This window comes from Hyaena hyaena, unplaced genomic scaffold, assembly GCF_003009895.1.
Source record: "Hyaena hyaena isolate Hyena2069 unplaced genomic scaffold, ASM300989v1 scaffold_362, whole genome shotgun sequence".
Taxonomy (NCBI): Eukaryota; Metazoa; Chordata; class Mammalia; order Carnivora; family Hyaenidae; genus Hyaena; species Hyaena hyaena.
The window spans coordinates 1,695,356-1,719,086 of record NW_024080998.1 but is presented as its reverse complement, the minus strand read 5'-3'; the positions used below and the strand labels follow the sequence as shown (position 1 = coordinate 1,719,086).

General features: G+C 38.0%; 1 protein-coding gene across 1 annotated transcript; it reads left to right on the top strand.

The window, feature by feature from the left end:
- Positions 1-1,605: 1,605 nt before the first annotated feature.
- On the top strand, positions 1,606-17,468 carry FAM98A (family with sequence similarity 98 member A). Its single transcript, XM_039250321.1, has 8 exons — positions 1,606-1,740; positions 5,050-5,198; positions 7,281-7,415; positions 10,818-11,002; positions 12,011-12,091; positions 12,635-12,751; positions 15,398-15,565; positions 15,655-17,468. The coding sequence occupies exons 1-8, from the start codon at positions 1,688-1,690 to the stop codon at positions 16,318-16,320; spliced, it is 1,554 nt and encodes a 517-aa protein (XP_039106252.1). The 5' UTR covers positions 1,606-1,687; the 3' UTR covers positions 16,321-17,468.
- Positions 17,469-23,731: the final 6,263 nt, after the last annotated feature.

Sequence of the window (23,731 nt, the reverse complement as noted above, 5' to 3'; positions counted from 1 at the left end):
TGCTTAAACAAAGTCTACCAGGTAGATATTCCTATTTTTCATATCCAACAGACAAGTCCTTATTTAGTCAAATCAGAAGAAATATGAATTCAGATATGACTCGGTCTCAAAATTCAGGTCCTTACTGGCCTTACTATTTTTAGGGACAATTAAGCTACCGAGCCCTAGTGTCATCAGCAAAACGCGTAACACACAACCTTATAATGACTGCATAAAATAATGTGGATCAAGGGAGTCATGTCAAACACACCATAGGTACATAATACATGTTAATTCCTTTCTCCACTGCAGATGATGCAAAATAAGGGGAAGAGGGTCATAACTGCTAAGGATAGAGGCATTTATCCACTAGACCCAAAATGCGAACTATAAAATAAAATTTACTAGAAGTGTGAAAACTCTTAAAAGACCTATACAATTCACCATTATCCCAACTCACGTTTAAGTGTAATTTTCTAAATATGCCATCACCTTGAGAACAATGTTTTCATTTATCAATAACTTCTAAGTATATGCCCTGTCAATAACTGCCAAGGAATCGGAACCCATAGTGAACTGAATGTCACACTTTTAGGCAAATGTCAAAAACAATGACATCACAACAAAAAAGTTTATTCGCTGTTTCAATCGCGTGGATTTAAACCTATACTATTCTACCTGATATGGAGTGACGCCCCTCCCCCGCACCCCCGCCTCCTCTTTAAAATAGGACGCCTTGGGGCGCCTGGGTGGCTTAGTCGGTTAAGCGTCCGACTTTCGCTTAGGTCATGATCTCGCGGTTCGTGGGTTCGGGCCCCGCGTCGGGCTCTGTGCTGACTGCCAGCTCGGAGCCTGGAGCCTGTTTCGGTCTGTGACTCCCTCTCTCTCTGACCCTCCCCTGCTCACGCTGTCTCTCTCTCTCTCTCTCCTAGAAATAAATAAAACATTATAAAAAAAAATAATAAAAAAAATAAAATAGGACGCCTGGGAATATAAGGTCTGGAAAGGGCTTAAGGAATCGGGTAGAGAACGAAACAGGGGCAATGAAAAAACTTTCTGAATACATCCTTGTCAGGGGAAAGCTGACGCCTTTCTCAGCCTGAAGTCAAGCTACTGCAGGCACAACGAAATCAAATGGCATGGTATCTGGCGTTCTCGGCCCTGGCCCGTCTACTCCGGTCCTAAGAAATTCGAGTTTTCCCTTTCTCCACGCCCCACAGCTCAGGCGAGAACACGCCAGCATGCCGCGGGCGGCCACCCGGGTGACTCCGGGGGGATCCCAAGACTCCGCCTCATAGCCCACGCCCACCAAGTCTTGAGACGCCCCCCAAGCTCCTCCTGTGCCCGCCTCGCCCCAATATTCGCACATGCGTACACCCAATTAAGGGAGGTGAGAGCGCTCCCCCCGAGGTGGGTCCCCACGCCCAGCTGCCACGCAGCCAGTTCTCCTGCCCTTCGCCGGGCCGCCGGCTTCACTATTCACCAATACGCATGTGTAACACTGTGCCGCCTGGCACCGCTTTAGCCCGCGGGGATGGGGCGGTGGGCGGGACCGAGTTTCCTGCGCACGCTCGGGACATGCGCAGTGCAGCGGTTGAGGCGCCAGCTGTCGACTTGGAAGTTCCGGGGCGGCAGCGCATGCGCGAGTGTACGCGTTGCCGGCGAAGAGGGGAGCCTGACGACTCGGAAATTTGAATACCACAGTAGCATGGAGTGTGACCTCATGGAGACTGACATCTTGGAGTCGTTGGAAGATCTAGGGTAAGACTGCCAGGGTACGGGTCTCCTAAACGTCACAGTGCCGGCCCCCGGGAACACCTCTTTCGCCCCAGTCGGGGACACCTGCTCTGCACGCCGCACCCGGCGGCTCCTGGCTGTCGCCTCCGTATGGCTCCAGGACCCCAATGCCACGTCCACTGCCCTGCCGGGTCGGGGCCCTCGTAACGCGACGACCGTAGGCCTGCCCTGTGCTCCCTGCAGCCGAGTTACCCGCAGCGTCTGTCAGTCATGCGTGTCATTGTCTGGGATCTGGGTTCTCGCCTCCCCCCCCCCCCCAGCCTCTCTTCTCGCTCCCCATCGTCTTCCCTACCCCCTCACTCTGGAGGTTGCCAAAGTTGATTGTCTTTTTTCCTACTCGTTCTCCAAACTTCTGCTCGACTCTTGAGCCCCTACTCCTACCCCTCCCCATTTCTCTCAAAAAAATCTCCTATGCCCAGTCATCTCTGCATGCACTCAGGGTTCCCTAAGCCACATGCCTGCTTCCATTCCGCTAGCCAGCTCACTTGTGTACCTAACCTGTCACCACCTTCATGGGAACCACTTGCTCTTTCCCCTGACAGTGACACTCTGGTTCACCGAGCCACCATTAGTCCTCACCTTTAGAGTCATCTTCAGCCACCAGGCCCCCTGCATGTTCGTTGTGCATTTTGTCTCTTTGTGCCCTATTAAAACTTGAGAATTTAGAACTTCTTGGGCCAAGTATGGTTCCAGAAACAAACTGTGATTACGTATTTGTCAACAGGTAAATGGTGTCCAAAATAATACAGATTTAGCCAGCTTTATTTATAAAGTAACAAGTCCTTTATCAAAATGGTCCCCAAGGGTGTTTCCATGACATGGAAACCTTTGGAGGAACGTTTCTTTAGGAAGGGACACCGATGAGGCCCCTGGATGGCTGAATTGGTCAAGCGTCTGACTCTGGCTCAGGTCATGATCTCATGGTTTGTGAGTTCAAGCCCCACGTCTGGCTCTGCTGACAGCTCAGAGCCTGGAGCCTGCTTCGGAATCTGTGACTCCTTTTCTCTCTCTGCCCCTCCCCTGCACTCGCTCGCTCGCTCGCTCTCTCTCTCTCTCTCTCTCTCTCTCTTTTTCTCTTTCTCTCTCTCTCTCAAATGAATAAACATTTAAAATTTTAAAAGAAAAAAAGGAAAGGACACCATAAGGTTCTCAGAGTCTGCTCATTTAAGTAACTTTCTGTCCTGGTAGAATTTTTTGGGAAAAGAAGTGGTGCCTATTATCTTTTGTTAAGGTGAATTATCATTGTTCTTTTCTTTGGAGCTTGCTCTGAATTTTCAGAATATTCCAGACTTTAGGGGGCTTATTTCTTTGATTAGAGCATAGGTAAAAGTCACATTCAGCAAAATGGTCTCTTTGGTGGACATCTCAGACTAAATTCTAAATTGCTTGTCCACATATGAGTCCGTTCATCCAGTAAACATTTTTTAAGGAGCACTTTCTCTGTGGTAGTGTTGGGCTGATCATTTACTAGCACAAAGTGAGGTAGAAGACAGGTTCACACTGTGAGAAAGTGCTGTGAGGAGAACTGAGGAAGAGGGTCTCTTTACTTGGAAAGCAAAATAAAGTCCTAAAAGCTTCCTAGAAGAAAGCTTTTGAAGGAGTAGTAGACTCAGAGACGAGAGCCTTATTTAAATGTAGTCATTCTTCTTGGGTAGATGTTGCCTCAAGAATTGGTGATGGATGCTGTTTCTTCCCATTATTTTTTTTCTACCCTTTGCACTGTATTTTTCTGGGGTACTAAAAAAGTAGTTGTTACTATAATAATTGTAATCAAGTAAACATTCGAGATGGGTTGTGATTGACCATGAGATTTTCTGAAAATTTTGCTATAAATTTTAAGCAAAACAACGTAGTTTGATGACATTCAGTCATTAAAATTCAGGCCTAATTGATTGATATGTACCTTTAAAGGATTCACTGAGAATTATTATAGTTTAAATGACTGTCTTTTATCTTTAATCTGGAACACGGTATAAATTCAATAACTATTTGTAGAATAAACTAACAAATTTTAAATGTGTAACAGAAGGAGACATTTTTTGGCCTTGTCTCTATATTGCAGTATCTAATAATTTGTGGTTTTGAATCTAGATGCCAGACTATATAATCTCACTTTCTGTGTGAGATTTTTTCCATTCCATTCAGTGTATAAACACAGAAGTGCATTTTAAAAGAATCAGATATTGTCATTTCTCAAACATATCTGTACCTCCAAACATCAAATTATCTATATTTAATGGTCCATCTTGAATAACAGTGTTTATCAATATTTCACTTAAAAGATAAAATAGTCTTCTGAAAAACATATATTTTAAAATTGCTTTGAGAATGACAGGATCTTTAGTTCTAGCTATATTCTAGGTTGGGATTCATTATAACTGTTGACTTTTATGAATATTCGAACATTTAATAATATTTTAAGATTATTCTTGAATCTCTTACGAAAGGATTAGGATTCAGATCCACCAGTTCGCCTAGACATCAACTTGCCAGCAGTAATTCATCTTTTAAATAAATTCAGACATTTCTCGGGTACTAGTCTGTCTTAATAGTCTTAACTGTCATTAAATATAGAAAAAGGAAATAATTTAACTGGCAAGTTTTTGCTTTTAAAGTTAAAAAAATTGTCTAATTGATTTCTGGAAAAATTTCTAGAAAATGTAACCTAAGTTATATTTCTGAAACCATAAACTATAGTATAATGAGCTATCACTTTTTAATTTTTTTTTTTTTTTTTTTTTATTTCTAGGAGAGAGAGAGACAGCGCGAGCAGGGGAGGGTCAGAGAGAGAGGGAGACACAGAATCTGAAGCAGGCTCCAGGCTCTGAGCTGGCAGTCAGCACAGAGCCTGACGCGGGGCTTGAACCCACTAACCGAGATCATGACCTAAGCGAAAGTCGGACGCTTAACCGACTAAGCCACCCAGGCGCCCCACTTTTTAATATTTTAATATTCAATTCAGTTAAAGTTGTACAATAAGAGCTTTTAGTAAATGGATATAAGTTGACATAATTTATTAATATGTGTGATTCTATTAAATACTTGTATATATTTTGAAGGATTGAAATGCAATTACCAAGTAGCTTATTTTTCTAATCAATTTTATTAGATTAAAATTAAAAATTTAGATTTTATTTTCTATAAATTTTATTTATATTTGCAGGCTTACAAACTCAAACTATTGTTTAATTCTACAAATAATACATAGATAAATTGTGTAAAATATTACTTGTGATTCTTTATTCTTCTGAAGTATAATTTTTTACTCACCAGTTACAAGGGTCCATTATTGGAAGATGGCGCTCTGTCTCAGGCAGTCTGTGCTGGAGCCAGTTCCCCTGAGTTTACCAAACTCTGTGCTTGGCTGGTGTCTGAATTAAGAGTGTTCTGTAAACTAGAAGAAAATGTGCAAGCAACTAACAGTAAGTAAACATTCAGCTTTAGGTACAAAGTATAAAACTAAAATATAAAAGTATTGTCAGTTGAACATTATTAGTACTAAACGTGAACTTTTCCGTTTTTTGTAAACGTAAAAAAAAATTAAATTAAAAGTTGAAGTTAAGTGGAAATTGAAAAGGTCTTATTACTGAGAAACAGAAATGGGAGAGAAGTATGGCATATACAAACTTTCCATTCTTTGTAAAACATGACTTGTGAGCTCTTAAATTGGTGGCTAGAACTGAAAGCTGGAATGTTTTTCTTAGGACCACTAGATTCCAGAAGGACATGTAAAGTAAATGCATTATAATTCTTTTATACATGAGGAGAAAAAGAACACTTCCTTAAGTTTTCTGTATCCCAGGAATGTTTCGCCAGATCCGTCACAACCAGATGCAGCACCATCAGATTTATGGTGTTGAGAGCTGTTTTATATTTGCCAATTTTATTATTGTATTAGCACTGTTTTGTTTACTCTGCAAAAGAGTCAGAAGCTTGGAACCTAACACTCCACCATCTGGCTCCCTCCTACCATAGGTAAACCTACAATGGGAGACAAAGACAAATGCCCACGTGTTAACCTACGCTCGTGGAGAACTATACACATACTCCCCACCCACATCCCACACCGAATCCCATTTTGAAGAGCTCACTTTCTTACATGTTTACTATATTTAATGTGCACGTGTTAGTTGTAGCCATTTCCAATTATTAAGGACACTGTAGTATAACACTAATGATAGCATGGCTTACGTTTATTGAGCATTATTTTTCTAAGCACTTTCCGTGTTTAACTCATTTGAAACCTGAGGCAGGTTTTATTGTTCTTTTGTTCATGCAACAAGAAAGCGCGGCTAGCTTAAACGCGTTGTCCAAGGTCACACAACTAGTGCATGGTATAGCCAGAGTTCAACTGCAACAGTAAGATTGGCAGCCAGTACTCTTAACACTTCCTCTTGGCCTAACATTTCAGAAACTGTAGGAACTTGTGAAAACAAGTATACTAGATGATAACTGCTTTTAACCTGGAGCCCCTTCTAAAAGAAAACCTCTTATAGAAGCCAACATACAAAACAGGTAAAAGTGTACCTATTTGGTTGAAGTTAAGATGAAGTACGTTTAACACAAGTCTTTCCTCATCCTCCCTGGCTCCTTCTAAAGGAGTTTTGTGGAATTTGAGTTTATAGAACAGTTTGCAAAACAATAATACAGCCTTCCCATTTTACAGATGAGAAAATGAACTCTGATCAAGTGACTCAGAGTTGGTTAATTTTTTCCCTTGTATGATAGAGAACCATCAGAAAGAATAGTAAGGAAGAAGGGCCATTGTTTTTCCTTGGTTCACTAAATAAACTCTGTACTTAACGTGTTATGGGAATACAGAATTACAAGTCACATTTGCTAACTTCAGATTTAACCTCACTGGGAATATTAGGCACAAATGGAGCAACTGGAGATTAGTACAGTAATTCGGCGCTTCACTTTATGGTTCACAGCAGGAGGAAATCAGTGAGTGCAGCACCAATTGGGGAAGGTTCTATCAAGGAGCAAGACCGCTGGGCTGTGATGGGTAGGTGAGGTTTGATAGATGAGAAGCACTTAGAGGGTGTATCAGTCACAGGAAATAACTTACATGAAGGTACATACGTGGAAATGAGACTGCCTGTTCTTGGGACAGTGAGGAGACTGGCGTGGCACAAATGGAATATTTGTAGAGGTAGAAGGTAACTACTATGTTTATGTCATAGGTACTATTACATAGCAGTATGCAGGGAAGGTAAAGTGAAGAAGCTAGGAAGAAGAATCTTTAAGTGCAGACAAGTAATTAGACAAGTAATTAGATGGGTAGAAATTAAGAAACCATTAAAGTTTCTCCAATAAGGGAATAATCTAATGAAAACTTATTAAGAATGAAAGTTGGCAGTGGTATGAGAAAGGATTAGAAGTCAAAGTTACTTGTGCTAGGAAAACCCTATTTAAACTTTCAACTTATATATATATGTATAATTTTTTTGCTAATGGGAAAAGCAATTTTTATTAAGTAAGGTTATTTTAATTCTTAAAAGGCCCGAGTGAAGCTGAAGAATTCCAGCTTGAGGTGAGTGGGCTACTGGGGGAGATGAACTGTCCATATCTTTCACTGACATCTGGGGATGTGACCAAGCGCCTTCTCATTCAGAAGAACTGCCTCCTTTTGCTCAGTAAGTTCATAGCTACTAGAAGGTAGCTGTTATTTTTTTATTCATGTTTTTTTTTTTGACTAGTAAACTGGCTGTTAATTGTACTATCTCATTAAGGATTTAAATCAGAATGCTACGTACTTTAAAGAAAACTATTACATTTTCAACTTAGAAGCTAATCATGGGCCTGTGCACTGGTAGCAAGCAGCGTTGTTTTGTAATTACTCCTCTTATCATTTAGCTTTCTTGGTACTTCAAGTTTATGCTTCACCTAATATGACTCTAGGTAGTGCCCAGTATTCAAGTGTGTGATCATTAAACCCTAGCTTTCCAGACTGGAAGCATATTTTAAAATAGACTAAGAAGGTAGTATGGGAATAGTGAAAATTTTTTTTAAAAATTGAAGTGTTGTATATTGTGGATATTTTTTTGCAGCTGGGTAATTGTTTAGGGGTTTTGGTTTTGTTTGTAAATCTATCAAATTACAATGTAAAATTTTCTGGAATAGTATTTGCATTGTTCCTACACTTACTGATCATTCTGGGAAATAAATTGTTATGAAAAGTTCTTTCCTTCCATGTTTTTTTGTATACTAACTATGATTTCTTTCTTCACCCTGAGAAACAGTAAGTAGACTGACAGATTTTATTGCCTTAAGTGAATCCTCCAGTAAACGCAACCAACAGTCTTAACTCACAAGTTTTATAGCATCTGAGACACATTTAGATTAAGCTTTGGTTAACTGAATATTATAGTTATTATGACACCAGCAGTTCAGAGAGTTTTTAAAATATTGTCTGTATAACTACTGTGGTTTCTGAATAATGTGACAGCCCCGGTTTTGAAGGTTCAGTTTTTGAAAAATTGTGTTCATAGCCTTATACCCAGGCACTGAGTTATTCCAGAATCACGTTCATAATGTCCCCTTTGTTGAATGATTTTGGAAGGTGGAGGGGGCAGTATGCGCATAAGGTTAGCTACTGCTTTAAATACTGATATTGCTGCATGTGGTTCTTAGGCATGCATTCAGTGTCCTTTAGATTGTGTGATTTCTAGAACTGGCTCAGCCACAGTATACTCACTCATTCTTCCTTTGTAACATTGCTTACCAAAACCTAATACTTGGCACTCAGGATATGTTATCTTACATGGGAAGATACGAATTTTATGGAAAGCTTAGTAATGACCATGAATAACTAATCTTTTCAAAGAGCTAAGAGTTTGGCCTTTATAAGTTCATACTTATAAAAACCACTTTGAAGATAAATCTTCATAAAATGCCTTTGACTCTTTTCTGTTGCTTAAGCAGACTGCACTGAGTATTATTTTGGACTCAGGGTCATAATTTATAAACTTTATTTTAGTGTGCTATCACCTCAAAAGCTCCTCAGTAATATACAGCTACTTCTCAACTAAATGACTAAACCAACTGAAAGTTATGCTGCTCTTGGAATTCATGCACGTATACACTACTCACTCCTCTTTATCTTTGCTTTTGCCATTTCCCCTTTAAAATATTTCCCTCAGTTTGTATTCTTTCTGTCATGCTAGTATTTATGTATATGTGTTCATTCTCTTCTCTCTGTATAAATATTTCTCATCTTTGCAAGTATCAATTGTCACATCTTGTTGCTATAATTTTACTTACTTCTCCAGTACCCTTTAGCTTTTAATATATTGTGTTCCAATGGGGGAAAAGAACCAATCTCATTAGAATTGTTAGTAGACTAGTCTTTGAATGAATGGCTACAAACACTCCTGTGTCTGGTTAAGAAGGTTTAGCTGTTCGTTGCCTGTCCTGTTGTCCAATTATTCCCCTGAGGTATAATAAGTCAGATACCTGAGTTCATAATGGGTGAAGAATCATTCATCTTTTTGTGCATATATTCTTTATTCCTAACTAGATTACCAGTAGAAATCATCTGTTTTGTTTGTTTTGTATTATATCTCTAGTACCCTTCCTCGTACTTTGAAAACTACAGTTAACAGCTAATGTTTTTTGATGGGAATTGTTATTGGTGAACTAATTTTATGGCTGCCTGAGCTATGTTGTCCCAAATTTAGAGAACCAGTTTATTAAATCATGATTTTCTAGAACAAGGGTTGGCAAACTTTTTCTTTAAAGGAGGAGACTGTGAGTATTTTCAGCTTTGTGGGCCATAAGGGCTTTGTCACAACTACTTAACTCTGCTGTTGTAGCATGTCCCAGCCAGAGAGGTTATGTAAATGATTGTGGTAGTGTTCCAGTAAAACTTTATTTAGAAAACGGTGGTTATTTTCATGACTGTGGAGTTTGACTTCTTTGATCTTTTAACTCATACAGTTTGCTGTATGGAACACATTAAGATTTTATCAAAACCATTTAGAATGACCTTTCCAGCAGCTTAGCTGTATTTATTGTTCTAGCATTACACCTTGGGTATAGGAAATGAGATACTCAAGCTGATCATTCGTTTGTGCTTCTCATAGGACTTAAGAGCCCAGAAAAAAAATCTTTTTCCAAAACTCTCTAACGTCAGAAGGTTCTCACTTTGTCACATAACCTGAAATCCTGGGATCTAAATGATTATTAATCATCTTTCATAAAAATTTAAGTGTCCTTGGGAAGGTTAAAGGAATAAGATTGAATATTTATACCTTCCGTCACCTGAAGCAGATTGCAGCCCTCATACCTGGCTGAAATCAACAGGGTGATAGTGATACAAGAGGACTCTGCCAAGTTAAGCCTAGAAAGTTCTGTTGATGTTTTTCAGGGGAATTAAGGGGAGTAGGGAGAAGAGGAGGAAAGCAAGGGGAAAGGGAATATTGAGAAGAACATAGATGGAAGAGGGTTTTCTTTACACAGCCAGAGAGGGTGGCATTAGGCTACTGCAGGCCATGAGAAAAGATCTTTGGGGAATTTTATGCCTTTCCCCTCTTGTAAGTTAAGTTTTTATCACTTGGAAATGTTTCCTGCCAGTTCTGAACAGATTACCCAAGTATTGGAAGGTAAGAGAGCAAGAGAGTTACATCACTGGTGCCTGTCAATAGTGAGAAGTAAAAAAATAATACTAACCAATTCCAACTGTTGCTGAAGATTGGCCACCTGCCACCTTTGTTAAATTTAACAGATGCCAACCCCTGTTCTGGATAGTGGGATACTTGGACCCAGATTTTTAGATGTGATCTACTTGATACTTTGGTTTCAAAGAATTACTTATTTTTAAATCACCCTTTAAACATAAATTGATTAAATACCTGAATTACAGAACCAGTTTATATGTTATGTCATTTGCAGGTAAAAATGGTTTTCTTTTCTTGTTTTTATCCATTCTTGCAGCTTTAAAAGTTACGTATCACTAGGTCTATAGAGTTGTGACTCCAGACTTATGACTATTAACTGTAGCTGTATCTCATTTTGAAATCTTATTTTGTTTACTTCAGCATACCTCATCTCAGAACTAGAAGCTGCCAGAATGCTCTGTGTGAATACTCCTCCAAAAAAAGCTCAAGAAGGAGGCGGTAGTGAGGTCTTTCAAGAGTTGAAAGGCATATGTATTGCTCTAGGAATGTCCAAACCTCCAGCCAATATAACTATGTTCCAATTCTTCAGCGGGATTGAAAAAAAAGTAAGACCTTTAGTACCAGATTGTAGTGTATTAAAGGCATAGTCCTACATTTGTTTGAAATGAAGCAAGTTAATTTCTCTTAATGGGAACCTAATGTGCATATTATTGTTACTAAATGAGTTTTGGGTTTTAAATCCTAGATACCTTAAAGAGAAATTAGTATTTTACTTTTTTTTTAACTTGTTAGCATGTTTCTTTTTCAAAAAGGAAACTACACTTTGATTTATAAACTGAAATAAGCTAGGTATAATGTAAAAAGAATTAAGACTTAAGTCCTTTTTAAAATTTTATCACTGAACTTTGAGGCAATTAATTTTTAAGGTCTTTATCATTAAATGTTACTACCTTCCTATCCATTGACTGGACAGAAAAGGATGTCAATATATTTGGTTTCTAATCCAGTCACTTTGAGTCTTACATGTTTCAGTTGGCAAGCTAGGTTTGTCAACTGCTGATAACATAACCTAGTATGTGCAAATAAGTCAGAATTATTTTTATGCCACACATCACCTACTGTTAAGAGGTTTTAAAAATATAATTGACTAGGAATAAGCAATTTTAATAAAGAATTTAAGAGAATGATATTTGTTATAGCAGAGTTATTCTCTGTATGCATATCTGCTGGACTCTAAGAACTGGTACATTTGCGTTGTGGGGTCAGTGGACACCATGATGCACAAATTCAGCTGAACTCTACAGGGGAGCAGCACTGTATCCATAGTCTAGATTTTCTGTGTGTTCATTCATCCATTCAGCAAATACCCACTGAGTGCCTACTGTTGTCAGGCACCGTTCTAGGTACAGTGAAGGAATCATGCTTCCATAGGCACGTGAGGAGTGGGACAAGTGAGTGTCTTTATCGTGTGGGTCTTGTACATTTCAAAACATCCTCCACCTTTGCCTCTGTCAGGAATCTTCTTTTGATGGCAAGATATGATGGGAAATGGGAAGATGAGGAAGATATGTTTTACTTTTAGATTTGTTTATTCATTTGTGTGTCTATGTCAGTTAAAGGAGACCTTAGCAAAAGTTCCACCTAACCATGTGGGAAAGCCTTTACTGAAGAAGCCAATGGGACCAGCCCACTGGGTGAGTAGCAGTCATCTTGAGTAAACTCGGTAAAGAACCATCTCTCACGCTGTTGACGCTTAACAGTTTGTGCTGTTTAAGTTAATGTTTTCTGATACATAGTTTCCTAGCTAGACATTCTTAGAATCAATTTTGTTAATCTTAAAGATTTAGACAGAATAATTTTATTTATGTATGATTAGAAGCACTTACCTCATAATTTGTAAATATTTCACATAGCTGGTAAAGATAAATTGCAGTTGAGTATGTTTCTAATTGCTAAATGGGTTGCCTTCTCGCCAAAAACGTCATTGGGCTAAGCTTCACACAGTGAATTATGGGAAGGCTCAATGAGAATTCTCTGTGTATTCTTTATTATGTTTTGAGACACTGTTTTGCGTGTCATGCATCAACTTATAACAACTTTTAGTATTATATCAAGTAATCTGCATTGTGCTAAGTGCTGGGGAATCAGTTATGAATGAAGCAACACGAGTTGCTGCCCTCTTGAAACGGGGTCGAGCAGATTGAAATTTTAACTGATCTTTTAAATTTCATTTTTAGGAAAAGATAGAAGCAATTAACCAAGCCATAGCCAATGAATATGAAGTTCGGAGAAAGCTGCTAATAAAACGTTTGGATGTCACTGTCCAGTCTTTTGGTTGGTCTGACAGAGCTAAGGTACATATTAAATCATTTAAAAGAGCGGAGTATTTATAGACATGATCCTTAAGCATTCCTAGCACAGTTTAAATATGGTGGAGACTACAAAAGAAATACATGGGAGACACACATAGGGATTTTTCTTGAGTTGCTGAGTTGAGTGAGTAGCAGTTCTTTCAGCTATTCAGTAATGAAGAAAACATTTTTTTCTTGCTTTTTAATATTTTTAACAAAACCATATGTTTTAGACCCTACTGAGAGTACCCATTTGTAAGAGAAATGGATAGAGTATTTGAAAATTGCTAAACTAATAAATTTTGAAATTGTTTACTAGACCTAAAGCAAACAATTTCATTTGCTACTTTAAGTTAGAAATACTGGATTTAGCAAGACCAAATATAACTGTACATTAAGAGAGAACTGGAGAATGTGGTAAGGTTCACTTTTACTTTAGATTAAATGAGATAATCCAGGTAAAAATCTTGGTCATTCAACATTTATTAAACATTAAATATCTACTCTACAATCAGTAAGCAGAAAAAAAATTAGCATACTTGACTAATTTGACCTCCTTAGAACCTTGAAGTGGAGCTGATCCATGAATTTATGGGGAGTTTGGGTCCAAATGTGTATCCAATATTCCCTTTATATTCATGTTTGAAAACAGGTTTTTTTTCCTGAATTTTAGTTAAATGACTCTGAAAAGGTTTTTATTTAGTTCGCCAGTTATCTTGCTAATATGTTATTTTCATCTAAAATCTTTAAACCTTAGCAAAGCCCTTTTGGCTACTACATTGTTGGAGTAGGTATTTATCAACTTAAAGTATTTCAGTGTTGGAAAGAGGTCTTAGAGATCGGTCTTAATTCCCCTGATTTTGCAACAGAAAAAAAATAGAGACCCACATAAATGAGAGACTTTGTCTGAGACCTCACAGCTAGTCAGGAGCAACACATGGAGCAAGTGGTTCTCTCCTGTGACTGCTGTGTAGGAACTACCAGAAACAGTCATTTCACTCTCAGCGTGGTCAGTGCACTTCAAAAACAAAATCCTTGCACCTCTTAGCTAGAAAACTATCTACTGACTGATAGTGTACTGACCGAGGCACTGACACACCACGACCCTGGGTCAGGCACCACCATGACTGGAGTGTACCGCTGGCATTGTGACCTGGTGTGTTGGAGCTTTTCTTTCTGTCCCATTTTGGACATCTCTAAAATTCCATGTTAAATCTAGGTGATATTTAAGATCGTTTTGAACGATAATACACAGTGATTTTACGAACTATAAAAATATATTTGGGAGGATAAGGAAGGATTGTACAAATTACACAAATTTTTTTTTGTTTCATCTAATGGAATTTATGTACTGATATCTCATTTTGGAACTTTGTTTTTAAATCACTTCATAGAAATTACTTTGCACAAAATGAACTGTTTCACATAATGAAATTTATGTGTTTCTATCACTTTGAAATTGCATTTTAAATCAACTTTATTTGCAACATAAAACTATTTTCTCAGAAGTGTTTGTTTCCATTCAGCAAACACCGTGAGCACTTAATGTAGGTACAACCAGTGGCTATAAGAAAGAAATTCAAGACATTCAGGAAACATTCCTCCAAACTATGGGATGATAATCTCTTTATCCTTTTAATTACTAAAGAAAACTTTTTCAAATAATAACCATTGTCTTAACCACAATAGCTGTTTTCATTTTTAGTGTTCTCTCTCTTCCTTTGTCTATATATACAATAATAAGCAAACTTTTTTGCATTCTAGTTTTTCACATAAACATTTACCATGTATATTTCAAGACCTGCATATAACTGACAGATGCACCAAATATTTTTTGTCTTTGTGTGATATTACTGTGTATCGTACTTGTACTGTTGCTTCCAGAATTTAGTAGGTAGGAGATTGTTGTTTCTCACAACTGAGGTTAATTTGTCTGAGAAACATTTCTTATATTTGTTTGAACTTTATTTTCTCGTGTGTGACATTTCTCTTTTATGTCTTTTGCTCATTTATCTTTTGCAGTCTTGTGTTTCACACACATCTAAGCGGGCTGTCCCAGTGTCCCAGTTTCCCAGTGCTTTGTCTCTCAGGAGTTGACAGTCTTAGTCATTATACTTCTACTAAATGGTTAACATACACCGTTTTTCCTTATTTATTACTTAAAATAGAGGAAAGTATTAGACAGGGGGATCACTTTGGAAGAAATGTATCCTGTTAACATAATTAGTACAAATTAATCGTAGCTAACATTTTTTTCTCATTGTAAGATGGGAAAATTAAAAAGCAAAATTACTGAAATGGGTTTATATCCTTATATTTACATAGGTAAAATGAATATTTGATCTGAGACCAACGGCAGGAGGAACCTTTTTACCTTTTTGGCCCCACAGTCCCTAACGGGAAACCCCTTTACCCTGTGTATCCCCCTCCCAGCCACCTCCCAAGTTATTCCTTGCTCTCTCAAGTATCTCATAGTTGTATCTTAGAATAGTTATTCACTGGGTCAGAGCAACGGTGAGTATGTTTTTCCTCCGGTCTTAAGCCTACTAACTATTTTTATCAGACATTTTGGAAGTCTTGAACATATTTAATATCAGTGTTTTTCATTGTGAAAATTGACTTTTATCTTTCAACACTTCGTTTCAACAGAGTCAGACAGAAAAATTAGCAAAGGTTTACCAGCCAAAACGCTCAGTCTTATCTCCTAAAAGTACTATTTCTGTCGCCCACCTTTTGGCTGCAAGACAAGACTTGTCAAAGATTTTAAGGACAAGCAGTGGCTCTATAAGAGAAAAGACTGCCTGTGCCATCAATAAGGTGATTAACGTATCTTTACTCTTCTTTCAAATACGTTTATTTCTATTTATAAAAATACTGCAGTTTAAAACCTCTTTCTTATCCCATAGGTGTTGATGGGCAGGGTGCCTGACAGAGGAGGCAGACCCAATGAAATTGAACCTCCACCTCCAGAGATGCCACCGTGGCAGAAAAGGCAGGATGGCCCCCAGCAGCAAACAGGAGGCCGAGGCGGAGGGAGAGGTGGTTATGAACATTCCTCATATGGAGGACGAGGAGGTCATGAACAAGGAGGAGGGAGAGGTGGACGTGGTGGCTACGACCATGGTAGCCGCGGGGGAGGAAGAGGAAATAAGCATCAAGGAGGCTGGACGGATGGAGGGAGTGGAGGAGGGGGTAGCTACCAAGATGGTGGTTATAGAGATTCAGGTTTCCAGCCAGGTGGCTATCATGGTGGTGGCCACAGTGGTAGTTATCAAGGTGGTAGTTATGGTGGCTTCCAAACATCTACATATACAGGAAGTGGATACCAGGGTGGTGGATACCAGCAGGACAATAGATACCAAGATGGTGGGCATCATAGTGACCGAGGCAGTGGTCGTGGAGGGAGAGGTGGTCGTGGAGGCCGAGGTGGACGTGGAGGCCAGGGAGGAGGTTGGGGAGGGAGGGGGAGCCAAAATTATCACCAAGGGGGACAATTTGAACAGCACTTCCAGCATGGAGGTTATCAGTATAATCATTCTGGGTTTGGACAAGGAAGACATTATACTAGTTGAGGCTACAGAACCTTACATTTTGCTAGAGCTCAAGTAATAGAAACTTAGTTTCAGAATTCTGAGTCCAGCATCAATTTTGAATTAATGGGAGACCACAGGTGGCAGGCAGATTCCTGCTTGGCATAAGTATTTGTAGGTCTTCATTGAATTCTAGTTGGTTGGTTGGTTGTTTTTTTTTTTTTTTTTAAGGACTTACTTATATAATGCAGTTCGTTTGAGAAACATACAACCTCTCTCGTTTGTATGAAGAATTTTTTAAAAGGTAATTAAAGTTGCCTTTAATTGACCAGTAGACTAATTCCACAGTCAGAACATGAGTACTTTTTGGGGAAGAGATTACTTGAATAAGTAGTTTTCAAAAAGTGGTTTTGAAAATGAGGATTCTCCTAGGTTTTTTTTAGATTTACAACTAGGAAACCTTCCTCATATTAACAATCCATTTATATGTGTTTTCCTTAAAGTATTCAAATGCCTGTTTTCCAAGCACAGTTCTGCCCCGACTGGCGTTTTATTCAGAGAGATTATGCCACATTTGCTTCATGAGAAAACTTGTAGGTCAGTTCCTATTAAGTGAGCTCTTCTGCAGATAGCACATTCAGTAGCCTTATCCTTTTGATGGAATACTGTACCATATGCTCAACTCTAAAAACCTTGAACACGGCCAAAATCCGTAAAAATTATAAAAGCAAACTAAGTTGTGAACCTATAGTACATGTAGGCATTTATATAGTATAGCAATTCAAACTGACCTGCATCCATTCAAAACAAGTTCCTCCTTAAACCTTATTTTTACTTGAAATCTGTTAGAAGAAACAGCAAACTGAAATTTGTTTTATGCATGAGTTAATACCACTGGCTCAGCAAATACAAAGTTAGTTTGCTTTAGGCAGGAGACTTTTTTTGTAATGGAAGAAATGCACTACCAAGTGAGAGGACAGATTTTTGCTTAGTGCAGGAGGCCCTTTATTATTGCTGCAGAAAACAAAAGCCTGGCTGAGTTGATGTTTTACATTCTCCTTTACTGAAATATACATGAAGCTTCTTGCTGGGTTTTTGTAAATGTAAACATTGTCAAGCTGTGAAAGAAAATGGCTGGAGGTGTGCTTTGTGTGAAAGGTGAGCAATAAAGTATCTGTATGTTCTCTCTCTGGTTTGAGTTTTATTTTAGCTCCTTTTATTTAAAAACTGAATTATTGTGGATACTTGTTTCAGGCTTATGAGCTAAGACCTTTGTTTCCCCCAAGATTATTGAGTGTTTCTTTAAGACATAATTTGTAATGAAAGATAATCCTTACCCTAAGACCATAAATAATTGAAAATATGTATTTCCAAATTGACCTTTTACTAGAACTAGTTATAGCTAGAAGACTTCACTACTCTTTTCTGGCCACTGGGTGTAGCTGTTGTTACACAATGTATTAGGCAAAGATACATTAATGAGCCTAATCTTCAGGGTTTTAAATTCTGTTTCTCCATTCCTCCTACGAATGAGGGACATTTTTCTTACAAGGAAGTGAAATGAAAATTGATGTTTACGGTATTTCCTTTTCCTACTAAATGTCTTACCACAGAATAACAATACTCTCTTTGCTATTGAGACAAGCACATTCTTTTCGTACCTAAAAACCATTTTTGAAACTCTACCTGGGTCATTTTGTTAATTTTACCTGTTAGATTTTTTGGCAAGCCTTTACCGTCCTAAAATGTTCAAACTTGGAAGACAATTGAAAATACTCCTGTTTAACATTAAAGATTTTAAGGTCTGCCTTGAAAGTTGTAATTATTGGTCTCTCTATGCTTTTAAATATATTTAGTATGTATAGGGATTTCCTATCAGAAAAAAAGTTGTGAAGGTTTCATATCTTAGAATGTATTCACAGTACTTACCTTAGCATTTCTTTAATCTGTTTCATAACCAAAGATTCCACAATATACCTAATGAGTATGTGTCATTCTTTTGACAAGCGTAATTTCGATTTATTTTTACAGTTAATAGACTGCTTTTCAAATTTGAGCATATAAGAAAGCAGATATATGTTTTTTTATGGATGGCTCTAAAATTTGCATCTTCATTTTCTACTTCAAACTCGCATTTTCCCCCCATTATAAACCCATAAAAGGATTGTCTTTTGGTTTCTCCTCTTTGACAGATTAAAACATATCCTATTCTGAGAGAACTTAAACTACCAGTTAGTTTGTGATTATATTAAAATAAAGTTCTGAGATTTGTGTAGAGCCTATCTATTGATTTTACACATATTTTTAACTTTAACTTGCAGTAAATAATTACTTAACCAGAGTAGGGAATGTGGGAATTTCTTGGAGAAACAAGAGAACAAAATTTTTAGGGAATTTTTGACATATGAAATCTTAAAATACTGTTAACTTAGAATGAGAAAGGCAGAACCTTCCATTAGTGCTTTTGTTTCTTCCCCAAACCAGGACCTAAAACGGGATATCAACATTCTCTATGGAGATTATCCCAGATCTGCCACTATCATTCTCATTTCTTGCTCTAGATCCAAACAGAGCTAGTATCCATCTAGCTGCGCTGGACACAGGAAGAGTTAAATAATTCTTGCTAAGGGAAAGCACTTGAAATCATGTCTGTATATATTGACCTGTTTTCCCATTGCCCAACTCACATTCTTAGATTTTTATGTTGCACCCATTGTACCTTTCTGGATATTTTATTTACCTATAATATATCCTTTTGAAAATAGGTTTTAGATGTATTCATATTATTTAACCATCTCTCCTAAGTACTTTGGATGGTATTTGATTTTTTTTTTAAATAGGGCCATAGAAAATACATTCATCACAGAGTACCTAATGTTATATAAAAAGTCCTTTTTTCCTGCTATTCTTGTTTCTCTCCTTGGTCACTAACATAATTATAACACTTAGAGATGCTCCTTTTGTTGTTAAGTGCTCCGTGTCCACATTTGTATCAGTGTATTCCTACAGTTCAGATCACTGATGGAGGCAGGTATGCACATCCATGTTTGAACTCACTTATTCACCTTGGGTGCTTTTAGTCACCTGTAGAAGTATGGTGGTAAAGAGGTTGCATAAACATAGCTGTTGGCATGAGAGCTTTCCCAAGAAATCATTTACTTCCCACTAAATGTAAATGAAGAAACCTAGGGTGGAATTTGAGTAAACCTTTTCTTTAACATGTTCCCTAAGAATCTGAGGGAAGACCTTGAAAAAAATATGGAGGTAAGTTAGTCCTGTCTTGGAAAATATCCAGTGGCAGAGCCAGAAACAGGTAATTACAGCATAATATAATGAAAAATGAAAGTTTTGCCAGGTACTAGTATAACAGCATTCAGTATTGTTCATATGTGATGGAAACATGGTAGAAGCCAGTTAATAGAGGGCTCTGCATATCTTTCTAAGTAATTTGGACCTAGTTTATGTGCCCCAGTATGCCACAGTATGTGACATAGATGTGGATTCTATATAAATCACTAGCTGGAGTAGAGAATGGGTTTAAGGAGAGGGCAATGACTAGAATCAGAAGCATAGATTATGTCCCATATAATAACGGGGAGGGGGATGGTTTCGACCTGCAACTTAGGAAAATGCCTGCAGACAGACTTGGGAATCATCAGCATCCAGTGATTTTGCATTGGAATATTCAGAATAAGGATTCTGTATTAAATCACCCAAGAGGGGGAAAGAGCATCAGACCAAGGACAGAACCTCGGGGAGTCACTTAAGGAGGGATGGATCAGGGTCACAGAAGCAAGAGGAAAACCTCAGCAGCATTGCTGTCTAGGTTTAGTAGTAAGGTCCAGTAGTCTGTTACCCTTCATCAAGAGTTTCACACAAAGAATGAAGCCCAGGATGGTTGTCAAGCAGACTACCAACGTCCACGTAGCCAGTAAGCAGGGGAGCGAGAATCCAACTCAGGCTCCAGAGCTCAGTGACCAACCATTCCAGAGGCTACAGGGATTCAGCGAACCAAGGCTTAAAATACCCATTACATCTTGTGACCTTTTCAGTAGAACTTTCAGAATAAACTAGAGCCAGCTTACTTGAGTTTGAGAAAGGAAAGACATGAAAGTAAGTTTAGGCTGTTTCCAGAAGCTTCCCTAGAGGAGAAAGAGAGTAAAAATAACCATGTAAAACTTAATGGGATGAAGTGTGCCCTGAGAGGTTACAAAAAGCCAAGGAAATGTTCAAGAAATGTGAGAACCCAGAAGGGTCAACTGCAGAATGTGAATTCAAAGGAAACCTATCTATCACTGACTATATCTTAATATCATTTTTTTTAATGAGGCATTTACAAGATGGTTGAGATACATTTTCTTGGGGAAGATTATGAAAAGTACAATCAACTCAGAACAGATAGGTTTACCCCCAGCATAGCTTCCAGCACTTACCACAGCCTTAGCCCGCACTGGCCTTGAGGTCTCCTATATTAGATTCCTACAGAATGCTTTCTCTCTCAATGGGACCAGCTGTGTGGTACAGAAGACCAATCAGATGTCAACTACATTGGGACACCTGGGTGGCTCAGTCAGTTAAGTGACTGACTTCAGCTCAGGTCATGATCTCATGTTTAGTGAGTTTGAGCCCCTCATCGGGCTCTGTGCTGACAGCTGGGAGCCTAGAGCCTGCTTCAGATTCTGTGTCTCCCTCTCTCTCTGCCCCTCCCCTGCTCACACTCTCTCTCCCTCTCAAAAAATAAACATTTTTTAAAAATTATTTTACGGTCAACTACATTAATGCGAAACCATAGAGAAATTGGTTTCATTCTAACTAATCTTCAATTATCAGAAATTAGTGAAAAAATTCTAATGAAACAAGTAGAAAGTAAATCCCAACTGAAAGGGATAAGGGAGACCTTTTTTGTAATCTTATTGACAATGATGCTAAGATATAACAGTTTTAAATTTTGCAGTGCTAACAGTTACTTTCCCTGTTATTTAAGTGCTTTCCTGTGGAAAAACAAAAGTAATAGAAAGCATGTCTCCCCTAGAGGCACATCTGTAACAAACTAGGGCAAGGAAACGTACCGTCTTCAGATTAAAAAGCAATGTGTGGATACAACAAAATACTTGCCTAACAATTCATTTAGAGCACCAGGAGACAGGCGTTCTAGATTCAGAACTCTAGTGCACACAGGTGTTCTAGATTCAGAACTCTAGTGCACTAGCCATTATTAAGTAGGATAATCTATATAAAATGTCCACCATGGTGTACGGTACATGGTATGCACTAAGTGTTTAGTTACTATCAATACATAGGTAATTACTACTCAGGAACACCGTAAATAGAACCAAAGGGAGAATATCTCTCATCCCTTCCTGGTTCAAGTTTGGAATAAATGTTTACCTTCTCCTTATTACAACTTCAAAACAGCCTAAAATATCTTGAGAGCCTATGTACAGACTTATGAGGGGCAATCTTCTATGGATCCCTTTGCTTCTTAAATCTAATTTTGTCTAACGAGAGAAATCTTTTCCAGTGTATTCAGTGTGTGTGTGGAACAGAGCAGCTTTGCAACACCATCAAGGACAACAAAGGAATGGAGGTGAAGATCAGGAGACCCCTTGTTTTTAGATTTCTGTCAAGTATTCCTTCCAGTTGGGCACTTTTTTCCCTCATAAAAAGGTAAAATAAGAAGGTAGGATGATGCATCTGATTTAGCACAGTTTTTCCAGAACGGAGTTAGCAAGAACATGCAGTCATTGCAAAGGATATGCTGCTTTAATGGCTTGCTCTAAGCAAGGGAATAAATTCCCAATTCTTGTTCCCACAAATACTCTTTCCCAAAACTAGATGAGGAAGTAACTTTTCCCACTTTACCGAAAAACAGACAGGCAAACAGGAAGTCCACAAAATATCTCTGATAACCTCCTCCTGCGAACTGCACCAGGTGTAAAATCCTCTGGGTACCAAACACGGAGACCTTAAAATATATTGTTTCAAGGAAGCCTCCTTTAACATCAATTCAAAGCTCCTGCCTGTTAAATCTCTTTATATTTATTTCCCTTAAGGATCAAATTGGCCTTTCTAGGGAAATTCTGAATTCAGAGAAACCAAAAGAATATCGGTTAGTTATGTGGATTATTTTAAGTAGAACTAGACTATTTGATAAAAACCAAATCTTATTAATATACATTGGATAAAACTCACAGATAAAACATTAATTACTTTCAGATTCAGAGGTCTTTATTCAGTAAGGTAGCTAGAACCTATTTTATCAAATCATGTCATAGATGTTTATTCTGATCACAGCCAATGCTCATTTCATTTTACAGCACACAATAAACTTATTTAAATTTATGATAAAATATTCTGTATATAAACTTAAAACTGTATAGGTGAGCAGAAAGGCTTAAAGACCATGAACTGGTAAATGTTTCCGTGTATGTCTGAGGACTTCTTCATTAATAATGCACTGTCCTAGACCAGAAGTAGCTGTCTGTATGTCGTACATCAGACAAGGCTCTTTTTGAGAATATGACCTCTACTAGCACTGGGAGGTATAGAACAACCTCTCAAGTTTTAGCTATAGGAAAAATAAGAGATAGTATGTGGTACTGGGAAGAATGCTGTATTTGGAATTTTTTAAAAAATGGTTCATTTTTGAATAGCTAACATATGGCTCAAAATTCAAAACATAGCAACAAGTTTTCACTAAAGTCTCCTCACTTTTATCTTCCACACAGTCTTTCCCCTCCCTACCCACAGATATCTAATTTGTTACGAGTGTGTGTATGTCCTTTTTCAGAGGTATTTTAAACATATAAAGAGAATAAATACACTTCTGTTTTCCCTCCATTAGTACATGAATAATGGCATGCAATATATCCATACATACAGTTTTTCACCTTGATTTTTCTTTAAAATGTATTTTGCAGACCTTTCCGTGTAAATTCATCAAGAGTCTTTTTTTTAACATCTAAATGACATTACATTGTACGGAAGTAAGTGATTATTTGTTTAACCAGGGCTTTATTAATTGATACTGGATTATTTCCAGTTGTTTCCTATCCTGAACAATATTGTTGTGATAAGCCATATTCACTTTGTATTTCTCTTGTGTCCCAGTAGATCTTGAGAGGTCACAAGTAAGAGCCTGGAATCAGGACACATACTTCTGGGATTTGAAGCCTACCTTCACCACTTACTAGCTGTGTGTCCTCGGGCCTTTTACGTAAGCTCTCTGAGGCTCAAGTTTTTCCTTGGTAAGAGCTTGAGATACTACAGAGATTTGATGAATGGCCCTATGTAAACTACCTAGAAAATGCCTGACATACAGTAAATGTTGTTTTAGCTGCTGCTACTACTGCTCAAGTTATCATCATCATCATCATCATCATCATATTAGGATAAATTCCCAGACACAGAATTACTAGGTCAAAAAGAAAATACATGTTGAATTTTGTCAGAT

What these genes read in the sequence shown, in the direction of transcription:
- FAM98A (XM_039250321.1), top strand. Translation starts at nt 1,688, where the DNA reads ATGGAGTGTGACCTCATGGAGACTGACATCTTGGAGTCGTTGGAAGAT. An exon ending in AAATGTGCAAGCAACTAACA is followed by an intron (nt 5,199 to 7,280) that starts GTAAGTAAACAT and finishes AATTCTTAAAAG; the next exon opens with GCCCGAGTGAAGCTGAAGAA. An exon ending in CTGCCTGTGCCATCAATAAG is followed by an intron (nt 15,566 to 15,654) that starts GTGATTAACGTA and finishes CTTATCCCATAG; the next exon opens with GTGTTGATGGGCAGGGTGCC.